The sequence below is a fragment of the Lepidochelys kempii genome, chromosome 1 (assembly GCF_965140285.1).
Source record: "Lepidochelys kempii isolate rLepKem1 chromosome 1, rLepKem1.hap1, whole genome shotgun sequence".
Taxonomy (NCBI): Eukaryota; Metazoa; Chordata; order Testudines; family Cheloniidae; genus Lepidochelys; species Lepidochelys kempii.
This window is the reverse complement of record NC_136380.1, coordinates 110,898,106-110,919,610: the sequence shown is the minus strand read 5'-3', so window position 1 is coordinate 110,919,610 and position 21,505 is coordinate 110,898,106. Positions and strand designations below refer to the sequence as shown.

The 21,505-nt window shown below is 42.3% G+C and overlaps 1 protein-coding gene across 4 annotated transcripts in view; it reads left to right on the top strand.

Annotated features, from left to right (window-relative positions):
• TUBGCP3 (tubulin gamma complex component 3) overlaps nucleotides 1-21,505 on the top strand; it is a 152,498-nt gene that overhangs the window by 16,983 nt on the left and 114,010 nt on the right. For all 4 annotated transcript variants that reach the window (XM_073350050.2, XM_073350029.2, XM_073350040.2 and 1 more), the window contains exons 4-7: nucleotides 5,272-5,349; nucleotides 6,052-6,269; nucleotides 6,686-6,858; nucleotides 9,721-9,839. In XM_073350050.2, the coding sequence (XP_073206151.1) occupies nucleotides 5,272-5,349; nucleotides 6,052-6,269; nucleotides 6,686-6,858; nucleotides 9,721-9,839 (588 nt within the window). The remainder of the gene's footprint in view (nucleotides 1-5,271; nucleotides 5,350-6,051; nucleotides 6,270-6,685; nucleotides 6,859-9,720; nucleotides 9,840-21,505) is intronic.

The window sequence follows — 21,505 nt, the reverse complement described above, 5'->3', positions numbered from 1 at the left end:
CACACACTGTGATTTCTGAATGCTAATAGTAGTGTAAGGGGACTGTTGGTCCCTTGCTGAAACTTAGTGGGATTTATTTGGTTGTCCATCTCCCAGTTCCAAAAGAAAGGGGAAGGGCCAATGAGAGATCAAGATCCTGAGACTGACAGGCCCCAGGGCCCATGGGGAGAGGCCAACAGTCCAGGTTAACCTGATTGACAGGGCAGGTAGGCCAGTGAGGGAGTCAGGAGCCTGGGGTCTCATCCTCCATGTGAGCTGGAGCTGCCTGAGCCAGAGTAGCATAGATCTAAGGGGAGAGCAGCAAACTGAGCTGAGCTGGAGGCAGAGCAGAGGGGGCCAGAGAAGCAGCCCAGAAAGCAGAGCTGGGCTGGAGGCTGAGCAGCGCAGAGCAGCCACGGCTGAGCTACAGTGGGAATCTGCGGGCCCAGAGCTGGGGAGTGTATGCGTGCTGTGCCGTAAATAGCACCGGTGTTGAGTGCTGTGAGCAGCTGGGGCGAGCGAGGGCCCAGCGCAGGGACACATGGCCAGACAAAGTCTTGCAGGTTGGACTTGGAGTGGGGTCGTGACCCTAATTGGAGGGAGGGCTGGCGTTGGGGAGAGAGTGAGGGCATGTGGCCACCACCAGAGCATGTCTGACCCGTGGTATCACTACATTGCAGCCAGGGCCTGGGAAGGAGGCCTGGGACATGTGAGGAATAGACTGTGAACTTTTCTTATGTTCCAGAGACCGCTGTTTGTGGTTTCCCTCTGCCCACAGGGTGGGGTTACTTGTTTCCTTTAATCTTTCTGATTTTTTTTTTCCTTATTTTTCTTAGTGTTTCTTGCTGTTTGATAAATTGTATTTGGTTTGAACTTAATGTAGTGCTCACTGGGCCAGGGAAGTGACTGGTGTGGAGGGAGTACCCTGAGGTGGGGACATCTTAGCCCCTGTCCTAAGTGACCATGATGAGACTGGGGGCATAGCCTCTCAGGAATCCTGGATCCAACATTATCAGGGTTACAAGGACTCTCCCTCACAGGAGCGGGAAAGGGAAGTCCTCAAGGTCAGGCAGGCGTCTGGGTAAAGGGAGTTGGAGCAAGGGACTCAGATCCTTTTGCTGTCTGATTCCACTGGGCTAGTGCAGAAGCCAGGAAAGTTCCCCACAATAGCAAGACCATTCCCCTGCTTACAGTAGGTACACAACTGATTCCATAGAAATATTTTTTTTGTGCTGTTAAGTGTAGTATTAGCCATGGAAATCCTTTCCCTCCACATTTATATGTTGGTGGTGATGGTGTAGATATGTGTTTTATGATTAACTTTTTTTGCAACAGTCTTGGAAACTATCTATTTCAAAAGTGTAGTAATTACTTTTCCTAGATTCCTTCAGTGTGTAACCTTTTAAAGTGAAAGCTGCTTAGTACTTGTGAATTCCATCTCCCTTCCCTGGGCTCACGAGGCCAGTTCATATGTATTTAGTGGGATATATCTAATCCAACAAGCTATATTTGTTGTTCATCAGTTGACATTAAGATTTATCACATCATGGTTAGCCCATACATCAAAACCTTATGTAATTCTTCTTCCTCCTGCTTCCCCTTTGTTAATGAGGTCTTTGCTGGTTCAGTTGTTTCCAGCAGGTAGAATTTGGATGCCCTGCCCAGTTTGCTGAATATCTGAACTAATTGCAGAAAGGAGTCGTCATCTGACCTATGAGGACTTCTAACATACATTTTGTTTTTTTACAGCACCTGGCACAGTGGTCCAAGTCCCTGACTAGGGCTTCTAGGTGCTATGATAATACAGGAAAGGGGTATATATCAGGGGTGGCCAAACTGTAGCTTGCGAGCCACATGTGGCTCTTTTACCATTCAAGTGCGGCTCTCAAACCCCCTCCACACTCCCCATTCTCCGCTACCAGACTGAGTCGGGGGGAAGCTCAGGACTTCTGCTTTGCAGTGGGGTGGTGGGCAGGAGCTTCTCTCCAGTGGGGAGGAGGGTCTCGGGGGTTCAGCCCTGCGGGGCACACCTGCCAGGGTTTGGGGCTTCAGCAGGAGCGAGGCTGAAGCCCTGAGCCCTGGCTCTTGGCAGGTGTGCTTCGGCACTTGAACTTCTGAAAATTGTTGTATGTGGCTCGGAGGGCCAGTAAGTTTGGCCACCCCTGCTGTATATATAAATACTTATCTTTTAAAAAGGGGATCAAAGAGGACCCAAGGAATTTATAGGCCAGTTAGCCTAAATTCAGTACCTGTAAGTTGCTGGAACAAATTATTAAACAATCAATTTGTAAGCACCTAGAGGGTAACAAAATCTGACCTAAAAATACTATTACTGAAAAATTGCTTGCTTTTCTCATTTTTACCATATAATTATAAAATAAATCACTGGAATATAAATATTGTACTTATATTTCAGTGCGTAGTATATAGAGCAGTATAAACAAGTCATTGTTTGTATGAAATTTTAGTTTGTACTGACTTCGCTAGGTCCTTCTGGGTGTCACCTGTTCCATCCTGTCCCCACTGGGGGCTCTATTGTGAGGGTGACCCCACTACCCAGTGTTAGGATATAGATATTCAGGCCTGTCTGCAAAGGCCTGTACTTTAAGAATTTAGGGGTATTCTTATCACTTGGCTAGTTCTAGAGGTATAAAAGAGAGAATCAAAATCACTGTCTGCTGGTGTAAGGGCCTTCTCTTACTGTGACAGTTTGAGGCCCTGTTCTTAGGCAAAGGCCTTTGGCTAAGCAGCAGAGGCAGCCATAAGCTAGGAAGCGAACAGTCACATCCTCACATTCCAAACTAGTCACATTGAAATAAGGTGCTATTGGGCTGTCAGGCACTATCAGGACAGGATTGTATTCCTATCACCTCCAGAGAAAGGGAAGTGCCTAGAAAATGTAAAAGGAAACTTAGTTTGATAGCATCCTGTCTGGCAAGAACTCACTTATCAATAGCTGGGATGTGAAATCCTCACTTCTGTATTGTTTTGTCATTATAGTTCCCACTTTGCTATTGTTTGTCTGTATAATCTGTCTGGTTCTGTGATTGTTCCTGTCTGCTGTATAATTAATTTTGCTGGGTGTAAACTAATTAAGGTGGTGGGATATAATTGGTTAGCTAATCATGTTACAATATGTTAGGATTGGTTAGTTAAATTTCAGTAGAATGATTGGTTAAGGTATAGCTAAGAGTATTACTATATAAATTAGGGGCAAACAGGAAGCAAGTTGGGATTCGAAAATAAGGAAAAAGGAACTTGTATTTAAGCTTGCTGGAAGTTCACCCCAATAAACATCGAATTGTTTGCACCTTCGGACTTTGGGTATTGTTGCTCTCTGTTCATGCGAGAAGGACCAGGGAAGTGGGAGAGTGAAGGAATAAGCTCTCTAACACCCAGTTCCAGTTTGCTCCTGGCGGCTCGGGCCCCTGTGCTCCACTCCAAGAGGCCCCTTTTCCTACACTGCTTTAGAGCATCCTTTGAGCTGGCAGGTGCTGGTCAGGTGGGGAGTGTGGGGGCGCTTAGAGGGTGGGCCAGCATGGGGATGCTGCAGCTTGGACTGGCAGGGTGGCACAGGGGCCAGAGATGCTGGAAGCCTGGGGTGAACTGGAACTGGGTAGTGGGACCGTCCTTGCAGTGGAGCCCCCAGCGGCATAGTTGATGTCCAGCGGGCCAAGCGAAGGCCCCATGCGGCCAGATCTGGCCTGCCAGCCTCTAATTAAAGAAGACTGTTCTAGAAAGTGACCTTTACCAAAATTATCTAGGGATTCTTCATTATAAAATGTCTCAGAAGATGCAAGACAAAGAGTCAATGACCATAGAAATCTAGCAATTGGACATATGATCTCACTTGGATCATCTATCTCTGTGTATTCTACACAGAGACGGATGTTGGAAACTGCTGACTTATTTAATTTAATTAAAGTTAAGGGCCTTTCTATTGACTCTATTGAAGATATGGAAAAGGAAAGGTAGAAGTGCATGGAACACAATAGTCTCCATTTTCATGATAAAAAGAAAAGGAGTACTTGTGGCTCTTTTTGCGAATACAGACTAACACGGCTGTTACTCTGAAACCTGTCAAAATTTTCATGATTGTAACACTTCGGTTTTAGTCAAATTACTAGAGTTAAGTGCAAAACCTAAATTGTAAAGATTTCATACATACAGTTGAATTTCCTGATTTGGTAAGGTTGCACTGGTACAGAATTTAGACAAATGAAATTTAGAAGGGAAAAAAAATCAGTTTTTTGGAAAATTCTGTGGAATCTCATTCTCCTCAACTCTGCAACTGATTCCCCATGAAGTGATACATCATCAACTCATTTGAAAGTGGTCAGCCACCATATTCCCTTATATTTTTTAGTTAGTGGTATAGAATAGAGTATATGGTTCCAAGTGTATTAATGTGCAGCAAAAACAAGGACATCTTTATACAATTGTCTTTATTACTCCTTACAAGGTGACATTGGAATTCATCTAACACGGATGTACCATTAAGTTATCTCCTGCAGTTCAACTTTCCTATTGAGATTTAAAAGGTTGATAATGCTGTGTTTCAAGATAGCAGCCTACACAGCTCCACTTTTCCTTTCTCTTGATTTTTGTTCTGGGACAATCCACAGTTGAGTACAGCTATGTGATCTCTGTGCCTCTGACTTCATAAATAGTTTGGTAGTTTCCTTTGTCTCTGTGTTCTTTATGGAGATTATAGAAATCCCAGGTTCGATCCCTCTTATTCTGGAGCCTCCTTGAAGGGGGATCAGCAGAGAAAGGGCAGCTATTTGTTAAATTTCTCAGAGGTTGGGATTGGGTCTTCCACCTCATTTCTATTGTAGAAAGTAGGGGTTAATCCAAGATGCTGATTTAGATCAAAGAGAGACTGATGTATGGCGTACATGAAGCAGTATGTAAACTTCCTTTATAGTTAGCTATGAATTTTAAAATTTGGTGTGCTGATTAGTTGACCTCTTTCAGTGCATGTGAGAATTTGACACAATAAAGTTGAATGCTGGAGGAAGTTTTCTTTATAGAACTGACATATAAACTCCAGTGTCTCTACCTTGAGAACATGACTTCAGACATCCTCCCTGTGTATATTTAAATTATGTTTATGTGTAGTTTTGTTTTGTTAAAGTTTTAGCCTGCTCTTTACAACTACAACATAGAAATGAGTTGCTTATGATCTAGGTTGCGAGGTAGGGGTAAAAATGCAATAAACTCTGGCAATAACTGTGGAGCAATGTCTGTTTTTAACTGGATATTATCTAATACATGCCTATTTCTGAATAGGGTGTCCTGAAAAACAAATGGTCAATACTCTACCTCCTGCTCAGCCTTAGTGAAGACCCACGTAAGCAGTCTAACAAGGTAGGTAAGGGGTTCTTTGTTTCTTCCATAAATATTTAAAATTCAGTACAAATCCCAAATGGGAATGTTAAGAGATGTTAATATCCAGACTAAAACAAATATCTTCAAAAAGGAAAGTATCTGCAAAGTCCTTGGAAAGGCTGGAAGCAAGAAATTTTTAATTATAAGGATGCTTTTAAAAATGTATTTTGTGTAAATATTCTAACAATGAGAATTAAAGAAGCTATTCTCTTTAAGCATAAAACTGAATAATTAAACATGCAAGGTAGTCATTATCTGGAACACTTTGGATAGATTTAACTTAGGTCAAGTCCATACTGAACGTTTGTGTGTTTTGTTTTTGCTGATATAGCAATTTTGGTTGGGGGTATGGTGTTTTGGCAACACTTTGCTAGGAGCAAATGTCCTAGTGTAGTTGCAGTTATACTGGCAAAAATGTGCTTTTGCTGGGATGGTATATACCAGTTTGGAAAGTGAAATGAACAATGCTGCCAAATGCATTCTTTGGCTGGTATAAGCTGCCTCTTCATTAAGAGGGTTTTGTTGATATAGCTATACCAGCAAACCTTTTCTAGTATATACCTGACTTTAATTTACTATTAGGAAAGGCAATAGCCGTTCAGACACACGGTTGGAGAAAAAATATTTTAGCTACTGATGTGATTGATTAAAGTAACTCTCAATTTGTGTTTTGTCTTTAAGGTGTCAAGTTATGCCACATTGTTTGCTCAAGCATTGCCGCGAGATGCTCACTCAACCCCTTACTACTATGCCAGGCCTCAAAGCCTTCCATTGAATTACCAGGACCGCAATGCTCAGTCTGCCCAGAGTGTGGGCAGTATGGCGAGCAGTGGGATCAGCAGCATAAGCATGTATGCCCTGAATGGGCCAACGCCAACTCCACAGTCCCTCCTTCCAGGGTAATTTAAATCTTCCCTATAGTGAAGACTTCGATAAATATTTTTAATATTACTTAGCATTTTTATCCAGTGATTTCAAATTTCTTACAGTGATAAGCACGTTCAGTATGGGTATCCACATACATTTTCACTGCAGCAAACCTCAAAATATTGTTATGGGTTTATCGACTACATGGCTGAATGAAGGAATAGAAGGAATATATGGTTAACTTGTTCACAATTCCTGTTAGTGAATATCTTCATGTCACTCTTTTGCATTACACTCTGTTTCAACTTGGTGCCTGTGAAGTTTACGTGCCTTGCAGTCTTGGATGATGAAGTCCTCGGTTTATCTGCAGAACAGCTATGATAGAGGCAGCAGTTGTGCAGACTTCATACACTGTCCTGTTAACATTGTTTTCTTCCTGTCTTTTTAGACAATCCTATCAAGCTCCAGGGGTGGGAGACTGCCTTCGTCAACAGCTGGGTTCACGTCTTGCATGGGCTCTAACTGCTGGCCAGCCTTCGTTACAAAGCTCTACCTCAAAAGGCCTTCCAAACACTGTCTCTCGCAATGTGCCAAGGTCAAGGCGAGAAGGGGAGACAAGTGGTGAGCAAGATGCTTTTTGCTAAAGTTTTTTTTCTTCTTCCTGCAACTTTTTTGTTTTCTTGTTTTGTTGTGACTATTCTATACTCTTCCTGGGAATAGCTTCTGTTCCATTGCGTGTTACTATATGTGAAGAACTTTCCCACAAGGGCAGATTTGAAGGTAGGAAGACAGCACATATACAAAAGAGCAGTGTATTTGACCATTAACTTTTCTACATTCCTCTGTTCCTGTTGTGGGGTGGAAAAAAATGGTTTGAGTACACATTCTCCCCATTCAAAATTCCTCTTTTCTTTGATATTGCAAGTATCATAGACCTAATCCATTGCTGTGGACAGCAGGACCAAGTAGCAGAGCAGATGGATTGTGAATGAATATGCTTTTAAAAGCTGCAGTGTCTATAATGATAACCAAAAGCCTCAGGGGAAAAGGACAACAAGGGGGACAAAACCACAAAACATATAGAACTATTTATATTCACATATATAAGACTGAATAGACTTTGAAGGAGCCACTCTTGGTTTTACATTAACTGAACAAAGCATTTGGCCAATTTAAGTAGCTAACTCAACTGTGGAGGAGCTGTTGAGGAAAGTTAACCTTCCATCTACTTGTATTCAGAAACCTCTCCCATTCTCATATTAACAAGATCAACGCTGAACAGTGACTAAAAAGAGACAAGGTGCCTCACAATGCCATTTTTTTTCAACTGCTTCCTGAATAAATTTGGTCAGTTAGCAAATAAAAGATCTCCTAGCTGCCAACCCTGCAAAATGTATCCTGGATTTGAAAATCAAGCTGAGTTATTCCAGTTGTGTATTGTGGCTAGGAAAAAAAGAATAGACCAAACGGAGTGTACATTTGTAACTGAAGAGAGAATTTGGCCTTGCAATTAGAATCTGATTAACAATACTGTGAATGCACAAGAGGAAATATATAATTTAGCCCAGTCTCTTATGGTCATGCTAGCTTTTCAATGCTAATACGATTAAAAAGTAGTAAAAACTTATTTTTCTCAGTGTACCAGCAGGTAGGACTCTTAATTTATACAAGGAACAAATTATATTAAGTGTACATGAAGTGTCAGTCACTTTTTGGAGTAAAACCACATTCCAAATATGAGAACAGGCAGCTATTGAAATTTACAAAACATACAGATAATTACAGAGCTCTGTAAATAGGCTGATTACTGTTAATTGGCATTCTCTGATATTGCCTCTGCAAATGCACAGTTCAGGAGTTGTGAACCTGTTCTAGAGCTGTCTAACAGTTGAAATGCTAGATGTAAGAGTGCACCCCCATTTGAGCTGAATCTGTAAAAGGATCCCCCACCACACTGTCATATGCCCTCAGTTCCTCTCTCCTTCCTCCAGACTATTGACTTTCTGAAGAAGGGAGAAAGGAAGAGAAAGTTCATATGGATCTGCAGATACAGTGACTTTGGAGAACCTTTTATTTTCTCTGTTGTGAAATAAACTTGTTCAGGTAATACTTTTCAGCTATGTTTGAGAATTTGTACCCTCTTAGCTGATGGGAGTGTTTTTAAAGCATAACATAGACTAGCTTTATTTGTCTGTGAGGTGTTCAGAAAACCTTGCTACACTTAAATAAGTCTTATAGCACAGGTTCTGGATGTTGATATGAAGCCAGCCTCTCTTGACTTCTGTAGATTGTATCCTTAGATGACCCAGCTGGCTTCCTTAGCCTAAACCAGCACACCTGTTTCTTATTACAAAAATTGGGGGAGATGGTAAAGGAACTCATTGGGGTTCCCAAATCAGGACAGATCTCTTGCCAATTCCAGAAGAGGCAGCGTCCTATTAGGACAGAATCTGTAGATGATACTGAGAACATCATCAAGACTGAAATGGCTTTGTTCTTAGCCTCAAATAGGGTCACAAAAGTACAGGATACTGTAAGACCAGCAAATGAAGACAAGCTGCTCGCTATCTTGAATTGCCTTCTGTAAATTGATAACTAGCCTGAGGCACAAAAGCAGTCTGGACTTCAATCAGAGCTGTGAACTAGAGGACAAATTGGATGCTCCAGCACCTTAAGCTCTACTGAATCAAGAGCTAGATTTTTTTGTAGGAGGATAACTTAAATTTTTCTCTGTGTTTACTTTACCTGGGATTTAAAGGCTGTAAAGTGACAAAGTTTGAGTGATCTCCCAGCACCCAACACTGGAGTAATTTTTTAATATGAGAAAAATATCCTGATTTCACAAGAAACATTTTTTTAATAAGCAGATCTCCTTCATGGATGAGCTGTATTGTCTCCAAAGGAGACTATTAAAAAATTAACTCTGAAACAACAAACAAATTTCAACTGTGCTGTCAAGAAAGGACAAGGAATTATTCAGGGCTACTTTCACTTATGGTAAGATCAAAATGGAGTTGACCTTAAAGGCTGTCTGTTCCTTTCATAGTCTCTGGAATGTTGTGCTAAGTTTAGAGTGCGCACATCTGGTGGCTGAACTGCTTTGGTATGTTTTCAGGTATAGGCATATGGCTTTCTTTGTGCCTCCTCAGGACAATTTCATCATTGAAAAATTAAAATAAATGGAAGGTAGTCTTTTTGTTTTTCAATTCAACTTCTACGTAACTTTTAAAAAGAATAATCTAAGTATCCTTACAAATCTAACAAATTTATTAGAGCATAAGCTTTCGTGAGCTACAGCTCACTTCATCAGTATGCATCCGATGAAGTGAGCTTTAGTTCACGAAAGCTTATGCTCTAATAAATTTGTTAGTCTCTAAGGTGCCACAAGTACTCCTTTTCTTTTTACGGATACAGACTAACACGGCTGCTACTCTGAAACCTTACAAATCTAAACAGTCTTAACCAATGTTCTCTTTTTTTTAGGCAATGTTGAAATAACTGAAGCAAACCTTGTAAGAGATATTTTGTACGTCTTCCAGGGAATAGATGGCAAAAACATCAAAATGTGTAATTCTGAAAACTGCTATAAAGTAGAAGGAAAGGTACTGTACAGTTGCTATCACACTTTATTTATGAATGGAATCAGAACAGGCAGGAAAGCTTAGGGGAGAGGGATACCATTGGAATGTACAATATTTATATACACTTTATGTACAATTTAATTTTTTAAGAAAACCCAACTTATCAGTAATACCCAACAGCCTCTAAACTTATCCACTGTCTGTTGGTCAAACCATCTTCAAGGCCACTTCTTGTGTACTGCCTGCAAAAAGATGGGGGAGGAGAGTGGCTTTAAAAACTAGTTCAGAGAGGGCATTGTATGCGTAAAGGGGCAGTGTAGAATAAAGGATGGAGATGATCCCATCAAAGTGGATGAGGCTAGTATTGTTGGATGTTAGGTGTGTTAAGAGGTGGGGTGGATAATTGGGAAGGTGCAGACCTGTGAAGGGCCATGAAAGTAAGTACAAGCAATTGTATATGATGGATAAAGAGGAACTTATGGCAGTTTACAGGGCTCCCTCTAACAAGAGGGAGTCTTGCCTATAGTGGCTGGGTGTTAGCTTCCTAACATCTCTATCCTTTCAGCCATGGAAGCACTCTCCTCTGGGCTATGCCAGCCCTGTCATTGCCTTGCAGGTTAACAAGAAGTGCCTCTAAGTCCTTGAGTCTTCTTTAAGTGTTCCCCTGTGATATCCAGCCCCTGACACTTGGTACTCACAGAAATCCCAGAGCCTTCTGCTCTCAAAGGAGCAGTGCACCCCAGTTTACCATTTTTACCTTAAATCACCACTCCTGTATAACACATAGTACAGGAACCATGATCCAATCTTTCCTGAAACAACCATGCTCAACAAGATGTCTCCTCAGTGAATGGAATCAGAGTGTCTTTCTGCACCCTGTGATATACTGAATCAGTCTTTTGTCTTTATTAACAAACAGGGAGATCCCCTGTCTGTTAAGTTTCCTTTTTACCTCCAACAGGTTTTGATGGTTCTCTCATGGTTTTCCATTGACCTTTCTGGGCTGTTGCAACAGTGGACAGTTGAGCAGTACATTACTTAATTGGCTAGCCGGTGAGAGGTAACAACTTCCTCCTGCTTCAATGGGCTAGCACTGAGCCTTATGGTTTCCTGGTGACTCATTTTAACTCCAAGACCATAAAGGATATAATTTTCAATATAGTTATGTTATTTCTTAAATATTAATTATACACCCATCTCGCAATGATTGAGTATTGGTAAGTTACAATAGAGACCTCACAGGATATCCTGCTTGGATAAATGCCATGAAAGTTTTGTATATTAGGTGTAGTGAGTTTGTCTGGTCTGAGACGGTTGCTTGTAAAGAACAGTGAATCCTTTGCCTGTTGGTACCAATGGGTCTCTGTGTCACAGAGCTAATGGAGGAAATTGAAGGGGAGTATGAGAGATACATGTTGAGAAGAATAAGCAAAGAACGTTATCTAAGCTGTAGAATTTTTGTTGGTCTGGGAAAGGGCAATGTGGGTGTTTGCAGGCTACAGCAATTATTGAAGATAAGCATGTAGCAGTTCTCCAGAAAGGGCCATATTTTGGAGCTTAATGTACCCACCCTACACACACCCACATCATTATATAATTTAAAATCTTATTATATATACATTTAGATGAGGTATGATGTGGAGCAGTAAAGTGATGCTGTAAGCCTTTAGGCAGGGTGAAACGAAGTTAGTGTCATTTTTTGCACAGTACCAGAAACACTGCAGTATGACTACAGGTTTTACTGTTTACGTTAATTTCAACACCTTAAGGTGGTATTTATTGGTTAAAGCTATCAAATGACAATGTATTAAAATATTTTTATTAGTTTTGCATGGACAAGTATTTTTTTTCCAGAAATGATGAAGCAAAAATGCCTGTAGCAAAAATGGCGAATATCCACGTTTTGCAATATGCTAACATGAAATGTTTTCACATCACATATTCTTAATTGTCCAAGTATCTACCAAGCGATTATAATAGTTTTGTATATATTCCGTTGAAACTTGCTGACCAGATCAGTTTCCCATAGTTTGTACTATATAATGTACTAGGTAGTTTGTACTACATAATGGAGAAGCATTGCATTAGGAATTCATGTGCATTTACGTGTACATGTAAATGCACATGAATTCCTAATGTAATGCTTCTCCATTTGTAAACCGTTGTACATACAATGTAGCATCCAGTGTGCCTGACAGATGGCTTTAATTTGTCATTGCCTGTGCATGCAGTACTAGCCTTTGAAATAATTCTGAAAACTAGGTTTTTAATCCAGTGACACTTATGCACAGATCAGTGTTAATTTAGAGATGACAATACACAGCTTCATATTGGACTTCAAAGTGCTCACCAAACAAAAATGGCCATTTTGATACTAACAGATCTAGTTTATATCTAATTTAGCATATATTTGTATACTTGTACAAAATGAAAAGTGGTGGTGGTAATGCTAATCCTTTGGGAATTTTACCTCTACAGGGATGTTACAGTATATGAAGATATGGCGAATGCAAGGCTCTTAAAGCTTACATCAAATAGAAAAAGACTCTCCACAAACTTCGAAAAATGTTATTTGTCAAGAAAATCAAAAGAATGTAAAATTGTCAAAATCCACCAGTGCTGTACAGAATTCTTGGTGCTGGCAGCAGAAGCCAGGAGAGATGAATTCTGTTGGCAGCTACTGGATGAGTTTTCTAGTTTAGATGATGTGCTACCTATACGCCTTCATAGGGTTTGCTTTCAGAAATACATAAGCAAGTAGAATTTGGTACATGTCAGAGTTGTACTGAACCCAGGAAAGAAAATAGACTCTGAATCCGATCAGAGAGCATCATATTCATCTGCTTCTATAGCCACCAGAGCAAGCACACCCTCCAGCATTTGCTCCTGTTGCATTGTTGGCCTGAGGCAAAGCACACAATATGGACAAGAAACATCATAAAATAGAAATATATGAGAGAGCAACCAAACTAAGGGAGGCATCACTTCGAAGAGGAGATGACTTTTCATGGAATATCTATGTAAGACTTGATTGCTAAGGATGCAGTTTATCACTCAACATGCCTTTTTCTTCCTACTTGAGTAAAATGAATCTTAAAGCAAAGCCATCTAGTTATACTGCAACAATAATCACCTTATGACATTGCATTTTATCAGCTGATTGAAGAGATAGACAATGATCTTATGTAAAGCAAGAAGGCTCTTCTCCTTTCCAAGCTCCTACAAAGATATAAATCCCTATTTCTCTTAGATGTAGATCCTGCAAGCTATTTCAGTAGCAAATTACAGGCAAGATTAGAAAAATGCAACTTCTGAAACTTCATGCCATGAATAGCATGGACAAAACAAGTCTATCCTTATTCTATACTGATCAATAACACTAGCTGACTTTAGTCAAGCTGCTAGTAATCTGAAACAGGAACTTAAGTCATTGAGATCGTTTGTAGATGTTCTTCTGGCGAGTGAGCCTGATGAACAGCTTTTAAATGAACAGGTAGCTTTGTATAATGCCATTTCAATCCTTGTGTCTGAAATAGCCAAAATGAATGCCTCAGAATATTATTCAAAGCTAGGTCATTGTAGTTGTCAGAGGTCATCTGCTTTTGTGCCCCAGTTGGAACAGAAGTGTCTCTTTTGGTTGGTTGATTGAGACACATAATTCAGCCAACAGTTCCGAAGACATTCAAAGAAGATGCCTCTTAGTTGCGGAGTGCATAGTATTTAACAGATTATCATCTCCTTCATGGATGAGATTTTGATAGACATCAGCGTAGAGGCCATTGATGGAAAGAATACTTTCCAATGAAAGGCTAGAGTGGTATTTCAAGAACAGGCTGCAGATAGTCCAGCATGACCAGAAATATCACTGAAGTGTTGGAGAGAAAAGTCACTTACTCTCTCCAGGCAATGAGTCTCTTGTGCAGTGTGCAGCATTTGAAAAACCTAGAACATGTCCAGAACTGTCTCACCATGGAAAAAGTACTTGAGAAAATAAACTCTTGTCACCTACAAACGACTGCTGTTTGAAATCTCTTCTGTTGTCTTTTATGACTGCTGAGGTTGACATTGTTCATGCTCAGGTGATTCCAGTCTGGACTGATTTCAGCCATAAGCTTGCAACTAAGTGCACCTACACAAAAGTTGCATGTGCACTTATTGTGGATGCCAGACCAGCTGATATGTACAAAGTCATTAACCAATGTAAGGCAATCTCATCAGCTCTACAACAGCATCATGCCATTCAGACCATGGAGCAGCAGCCATATGCTGTTGCTCAACAAGTGAAATGGGCTCTCCCAAATGAGCTTGGTACCAATGTGATTTGCCTGAGTAGTTTTTCACAGCCTGTGCTTTTTTTATTGCATTTTTGGGGAGATGCAGGACTGCTTGTTTCTGATGTGTATGCGGCTTGTACTGCAAATCAAATGTTTGGTGGTAAGCAATTCAGCCATGCTTTTATATTGGCTGACTTTAGCATTTGAGGACCTGAGTGCTCTGAAATGTTGTTCACTTTTTAAATGGTGTGACTAGAGAGGAGTTACTCCTGTATTTCTAGCATTTTGTCTGGCAAATGTTGGCTGACCACTCACAACATGTGCCGAGTCTGAAGGCATTGAGTCCTCCTTACAACAAGTCATTAAAGAGATTGATGATGCTGTAATTCAGCATATGCTGCTTCTACTACTGGAGGAATTTCAGACATAGGGATATGCCTAATCTACTACGTTCAAGTTCTGGGATTGCTTTCTCCAGGTTATGGAGATACTGCTTCTAAATGGTCTATGCAGAGTGAGAGGATGGTTGGAAACTTCATCTACACACATAATATGTCATACTTCCATGCTTTTTTTTTTTTTTTTTTTTTTTTTTTTACTGCTAACAGGCCCAGCTATGCCAGATGGAAACCCGTCTATATTCTTGATGTGTTAAATCTCGTTCTAAGTACACAGTGCCTTTGAACCTGGGGAATTTGCTGTTCACCAGACTCCTCATTCTTTTAATGGAATTTGGAGTGATGTGGGAACAGTTGAGTGTCATCAAAGACTCAAAGGGCAGTAATGGGATTGTAGGACTGACAGGAAGGAAGCCAGCCTTTGTCAGGTGGACCCTCACAAGACATGTCCTGAGTGGATATGCAAAAGCTAAGACAGAAAGAAGTGAAGTAACAAGAAATAGTGAAGAGACAGTCCCCAACAAGTCTTTGCCTCTACACTGAAGAGGGATGAAGAGCATGTTACAGCTCTTACCAATCACATCACCAACAATATGGCAAAGTCATGTAACCATGAATCACATCCAGAGATGCTTATCAACATATCTACTAAGCTGCATGTAGCATCAGATGTACAAGAGTCTCTTGTGAAAATAGCAGATGTTGATGAAGAACAAACAGATTTGTGAGAAGTGCTCTTGATTCTGATGGGACACGTAGCTTCTTCAGCCCAGTCGAGAAGTCTGGCAACAAAACATAACTAAGACAACCAAATTTAAGTCTGGTAAGTGATGAACAGTCACAGCAGCCATCAGTCCAGAAGTTTGTTTTTTGCAGAGCCCTTTCCTCATCAAGAAGCAGAGATGATGTTTCAATGGCAACTGTTATTGTCACCTATTAGGACCTCTGCCTATGTTCCTCTTCCATGCTGATGAATGAGAAGAGCAGACAAAGCTGAATTAAGGTATTAGCTGGAAGCTCAAGCTGAAAGAATGTATGAGCTAAGAGCATGCAACAAAGAAACCATAGTGTACATCACATGCCATGGCAGTCATACAAATGATGGCTGGAGACAAATTCCACAAAATTGATTGATCGGCTGCTGAGTAATTGAGGCAGGTCCTAAAAGGATTGACAAAGCTAATTCTGTAATCTAAGTCTTTGACAGATATGGGAACAGTAACTGTGAACTGCAGGTAAGACCGACAGTGCTAGACAGAGTCTAAAGTTGGATGCAAGAAATACCAGGAGATTCCTGGAAGCCCTGTGCCTCCATGGAAGAAGTTTCTAAATGTGGCATCCAGCAAGCAGTCACTTGTAACATTCCTCTGAATATATTGTTCAAAATGCACCTGTGTGTAGGAGCACACCCAGCAAAAACGCTCCTCCTTGCTGGAGGCTTTTCCAATGGTGAAGCAACAAAGTCCATCACCAGTAGAAATGTTGAAGAAGCCCAGGGCTTGTACATTGCTCAAGAGGAAACAGACACCAGCGTGCTTCTGCATGCTGCTTGTGCCAATAGGGCTTTTTATCTATTGGTGTGAAAGGAACCATAGTAATTAGGTAGGTCACCTGATACAGATATTTTGGTCCTTGCTGTTCACTACTTTCAGACACCTGACCTGTCAGTACAACTGACAAGTATTACTTTATACCTGTGCATGCAATCTGTGACACACTCACTCCTGTCTTGTGCAAGATACTTTCCCCTGTACATGCATTAACAGGGTGTGACTCTGTCTTCCTTATTTGGTTTGGGGCAGGGAGGGGGATTTGACAACATTAAACACAAACATAAGGAGCTTTCTGCTTAAGAGATCTTGCTAAACTGGGAATGAATGACGGACAAGGCCCAATTTCTGCAGCAAGAAAGTTGGTAGCAGTGCTGTATGACCAGGCCAAGAAAGAAAAGGACGCTCAGAGACTTCAATTGCTTGTGTCTGAATGTAGCTATCAAAAAGGACAAGTCACTGGCCAAACTCCCACCATGTGAGACAGTTTTGAAGAGCATGTCAAAAGAGGCATCTTTGCAAACAAAGATTTGGATGTCTTCTCGCCAGATACTGGATCACCATTGCAAAATAAATAGAAAAATGTGGATGATGAACTACTTCTATATTTCAAGGGCCCAATGGCACCCGAGCTTCTACAAAACTTATTCGGGTTTGTACCTGTAGAGTTTGTTGCACAATCAACTATGTCACAATCTTCCCTGTACAGAACCATGTTCATGCCAAGGCAATGAAGACTGTGATAACCCTTGTAGTCTTGGCAGAGATCATAATGATTAACAAGATGATGATGATAATGTTGACTAGAAATGTCACCAGTGCTATTATATTTGAATGATACTTGTGCAAATTTAATAAGATTGTTGTTATGCTTTGAGGTCAAAAATCTAATTTGGTCTCTCCAAATTATAAATAGTCATTAAACTAACAAATTAATGCACATATTTCACCATGGTCATTTGAAAGTGTTGATGTTATTTTTTATCCCTATTTTTATGGTATCAGCACTACTTGACAGCACCACATCATACTTCATCTTAAGGTAGACATAATAAGCTTTCAAATTTATGTATGATGTGCATGTGTAGAGAGGGTGCATTACGTCAACCAAATTGGTGGTGTCTGCCGCTCACCTAAGGAAATGAGGGCCTCGACAAGATTTCTAGCTGTGTGTATAGAAAGGAAAAAATCAAATCTTAAGTGTTATGGGAGAAATGGCAAGATATGGACATGGCCATGATGGTGAGGCTCAAGAGATAGGAATCAGATTCATGTGCTGGGGAGTCAGGTATAGTGGTATTGTCAGCAGTGTTAGAAGATAGAGATGGGGTAGGTATGGGTCTAAAGAGTTCACGTTTGATCCCTGTTACTGGTGATCTATCCAAACAGGCTCTAGGTAGGCTGAGATGTGGGAACGGTCAGGAGTGGAAAGGCTATTCTGTAAGTTGCCACTCTAAAGACAGTAGTTGAATCTATGTGATATGATGAGCTCATCTAAGTAAAAGAGGAGGAGGAGGAGGAGGGGCCATGTCATAAATATAAAGGGAAGGGTAAACCCCTTTGAAATCCCTCCTGGCCAGGGGAAAGCTCCTCTCACCTGTAAAGGGTTAAGAAGCTAAAGGTAACCTCGCTGGCACCTGACCAAAATGACCAATGAGGAGACAAGATACTTTCAAAAGCTGGGAGGAGGGAGAGAAACAAAGGGTCTGTGTCTGTCTGTAGTCGTCTTGGCCAGGGACAGAACAGGAATGGAGTCTTAGAACTTTTAGTAAGTAATCTAGCTAGGTATGTGTTAGATTATGATTTCTTTAAATGGCTGAGAAAAGAATTGTGCTGAATAGAATAACTATTTCTGTCTGTGTATCTTTTTTGTAACTTAAGGTTTTGCCTAGAGGGGTTCTCTATGTTTTTGAATCTAATTACCCTGTAAGATATCTACCATCCTGATTTTACAGGGGGGATTTCTTTATTTCTATTTACTTCTATTTTTTATTAAAAGTCTTCTTGTAAAACACTGAATGCTTTTTCATTGTTCTCAGATCCAAGGGTTTGGGTCTGTGGTCACCTATGCAAATTGGTGAGGCTTTTTATCCAACATTTCCCAGGAAAGGGGGGGTGCAAGTGTTGGGAGGATTGTTCATTGTTCTTAAGATCCAAGGGTCTGGGTCTGTAGTCACCTAGGCAAATTGGTGAGGCTTTTTACCAAACCTTGTCCAGGAAGTGGGGTGCAAGGTTTTGGGAAGTATTTTGGGGGGAAGGACGCGTCCAAACAGCTCTTCCCCAGTAACCAGTATTAGTTTGGTGGTGGTAGCGGCCAGTCCAAGGATAACGGATGTAATATTTTGTGCCTTGGGGAAGTTTTGACCTAAGCTGGTAAAGATAAGCTTGGGAGGTTTTTCATGCAGGTCCCCACATCTGTACCCTAGAGTTCAGAGTGGGGGAGGAACCGTGACATGATTAATATGGTACACCTTAGGCTTCCGGTTGGAGGTGGGGAATGCTATGAGATAATTAACAGCTCCCAGGCGCTCCTGGACCGTGAATGGCCCTTCCCACGATGCTTCCATTTTATGGGCCTGGAGCGCCCTTAAGACCATGACCTGGTCTCCTACTTTGAAGGAACGCTCTCTGGCATGTTTATCATACCAGGCTTTTTGCTCTTTTTGAGCATCCTGTAAGTTTTCTTTAGCAAGGGCTAAAGAGGTTCGGAGGGTGTTTTGTAGGTTGGTTACAAAGTCCAGAATATTAGCTCCTGGAGAAGGTGTAAATCCCTCCCATTGCTGCTTCACCAACTGCAATGGCCCCTTAACCTCACAGCCATATACAAGTTCAAATGGGGAAAACCCTAAACTGAGATGTGGTACAGCTCTGTAGGCAAAGAGCAACTGCTGCAATACTAGGTCCCAATCATTGGAGTGCTCATTTACGAATTTACGTATCATGGCCCCCAAAGTTCCATTAAACTTCTCCACCATGCCATTTGTTTGATGATGGTAAGGAGTGGCAACCAAGTGATTTACCCCATGAGCTTCCCAAAGGTTTTTCATAGTTCCTGCCAGGAAATTAGTCCCTGCATCTGTGAGGATGTCGGAGGGCCAACCTACCCTGGCAAAAATGTCTGCTAGTGCCTGGCACACACTTTTAGCCCTGGTGTTGCTTAGAGCTACTGCTTCCGGCCATCGGGTGGCAAAATCCATGAAAGTCAGTATGTACTGCTTTCCTCTGGGTGTCTTTTTCGGAAAAGGACCCAGAATATCCACAGCTACTCGCTGAAATGGAACTTCAATGATGGGGAGTGGCTGGAGAGGAGCTTTGACCTGGTCTTGGGGTTTTCCCACTCTTTGGCACACCTCACAAGACTGGACATAGGTAGAAACATCCTTGCCCATTCCCTCCCAGTGGAATGACCCCCCCCAAACGGTCTTTGGTCCTGTTCACCCCAGCATGGCCACTAGGGTGATCATGGGCTAAGCTCAAGAGCTTGGCCCGGTATTTAGTTGGAACTACCAACTGTCTCTGAGGATGCCAGTCTTCCTGGTGTCCCCCAGAAAGAGTTTTCTTGTATAAAAGTCCTCTTTCTACAACAAACCTGGATCGATTAGAAGAGCTGAGAGGCGGTGGGTTGCTCCGTGCCGCCGTCCACGCTCTCTGGAGGCTTTCATCTGCTTCCTGTTCGGTCTGGAACTGTTCCCTTGATGCTGGAGACATCAGTTCCTCATTGGATTGGGGACATAGGCTTGGTCCCTCTGGAAGCGATATAGGGGATGGAGCTGTTTCTGTTGACTGTGAACCGCTCTCCGCTGGTGCACTATGTTGGGATTCAGGCTCCGGCTGAGCCTCTTGTGTAGGGTTATCGGCTGCTGCCAGTTCAGGTTCGGTGGGGCCCTCTGGTGTTGAGCTTGCAAGTACTGGATTCAGTGCTGGCACGGGGTCTGGTGTTGGTTGTTTGGCTGGTTCCGGTTCTGGGACTGGTTCCGTCTGGGTCTCTGGGACTGGATCCACTACTGCTGTTGCAGACATTGGCCTGGGGTCCGGGTCCATCACCTCTGACCGGGCCCTGATAGAAGTTTCCGGAACAGAGCTAGGCCTCACGGCTTGTTTAGCCTGGCTGCGGGTGACCGTTCCCACCCTCTTGGCCTGCGTCACGTGATTGGCCAAGTCTTCCCCCAACAGCATGGGGATGGGATAATCATCATAGACTGCAAAAGTCCACATTCCTGACCAGCCCTTGTACTGGACAGGCAACTTGGCTGTAGGCAAATTGAAAGAGTTGGACTTGAAGGGTTGAATCGTCACTTGGATCTCTGGGTTGATTAAATTGGGGTCCACTAAGGAAGCATGGATAGCTGACACTTGTGCTCCGGTGTCCCTCCACGCGGTGACCTTCTTCCCGCCCACACTCACAGTTTCCCTCCGCTCCAAGGGTATCTGGGAGGTATCTGGGCCTGTGGACCTCTGGTGTGATTCCGGTGCAATGAACTGTAATCTGTTGGGGTTCTTGGGGCAGTTGGCCTTTACATGCCCCAGCTCGTTACATTTAAAACATCGTCCAGCTGACGGGTCACCGGGGCGAGGTGGGTTGCTGGAGAATGGGGTGGTGGGACGATAAGGGGTCTGGAGGGTTCTTTGGGAGGTAGGTGGGGCTTTGGGCGGCCCCCGGTAATAGGGTATGGTCTGGGGTGGTCCCTTCTGGTCTCAGCTCCAACTGCGACCAGTTTTCTTCTTCTCTGCCACCTCCACCCATCTGGCTCCAATCTCTCCTGCCTCGATTACAGTTTTGGGTTTCCCATCTAGGATGTATCTTTCTATTTCCTCAGGAACACCCTCTAAGAATTGTTCCATTTGCATTAGGAAGGGCAAATTTACTGGAGATTCAACACTTGCTCCTGATATCCAGGCATCCCAATGTTTCACAATGTGGTAGGCATGTCGGGTAAATGACATGTCTGGTTTCCACCTTAGGGCTCGGAACCTCCGACGAGACTGCTCGGGTGTTATCCCCATTCTGACTCTCGCCTTGGATTTAAACAGTTCATACTTGTTCATATGTTCTTTAGGCATTTCAGCTGCCACCTCAGCTAAGGGTCCACTGAGCTGCGGCCTCAGCTCTACCATGTATTGGTCAGTAGAGATGTTGTACCCAAGGCAGGCCCTTTCGAAGTTTTCTAAGAAGGCCTCAGTATCATCACCTGCCTTGTAGGTGGGGAACTTTCTGGGATGGGAAGTGGTACCTGGAGAAGGATTGCTAGGGTTTGTTGGTATATTCTGCTGGGCCTTTATCCTCTCCATCTCCTCCACATGCTTCCTTGCCTCCATTTCCCTCTTGTGGGCAGCCTCCTGTACCTCCTTCTCCAGCCGCATGAGTTCTATCTGTCTTTCATGTTCCCTTTGTTTTTCCTCAGCCTGAAATTTGGCTAATTCCATCTGTAGTCGAGCCGAGGATTTGGCCATTCTAACCTCTCTGT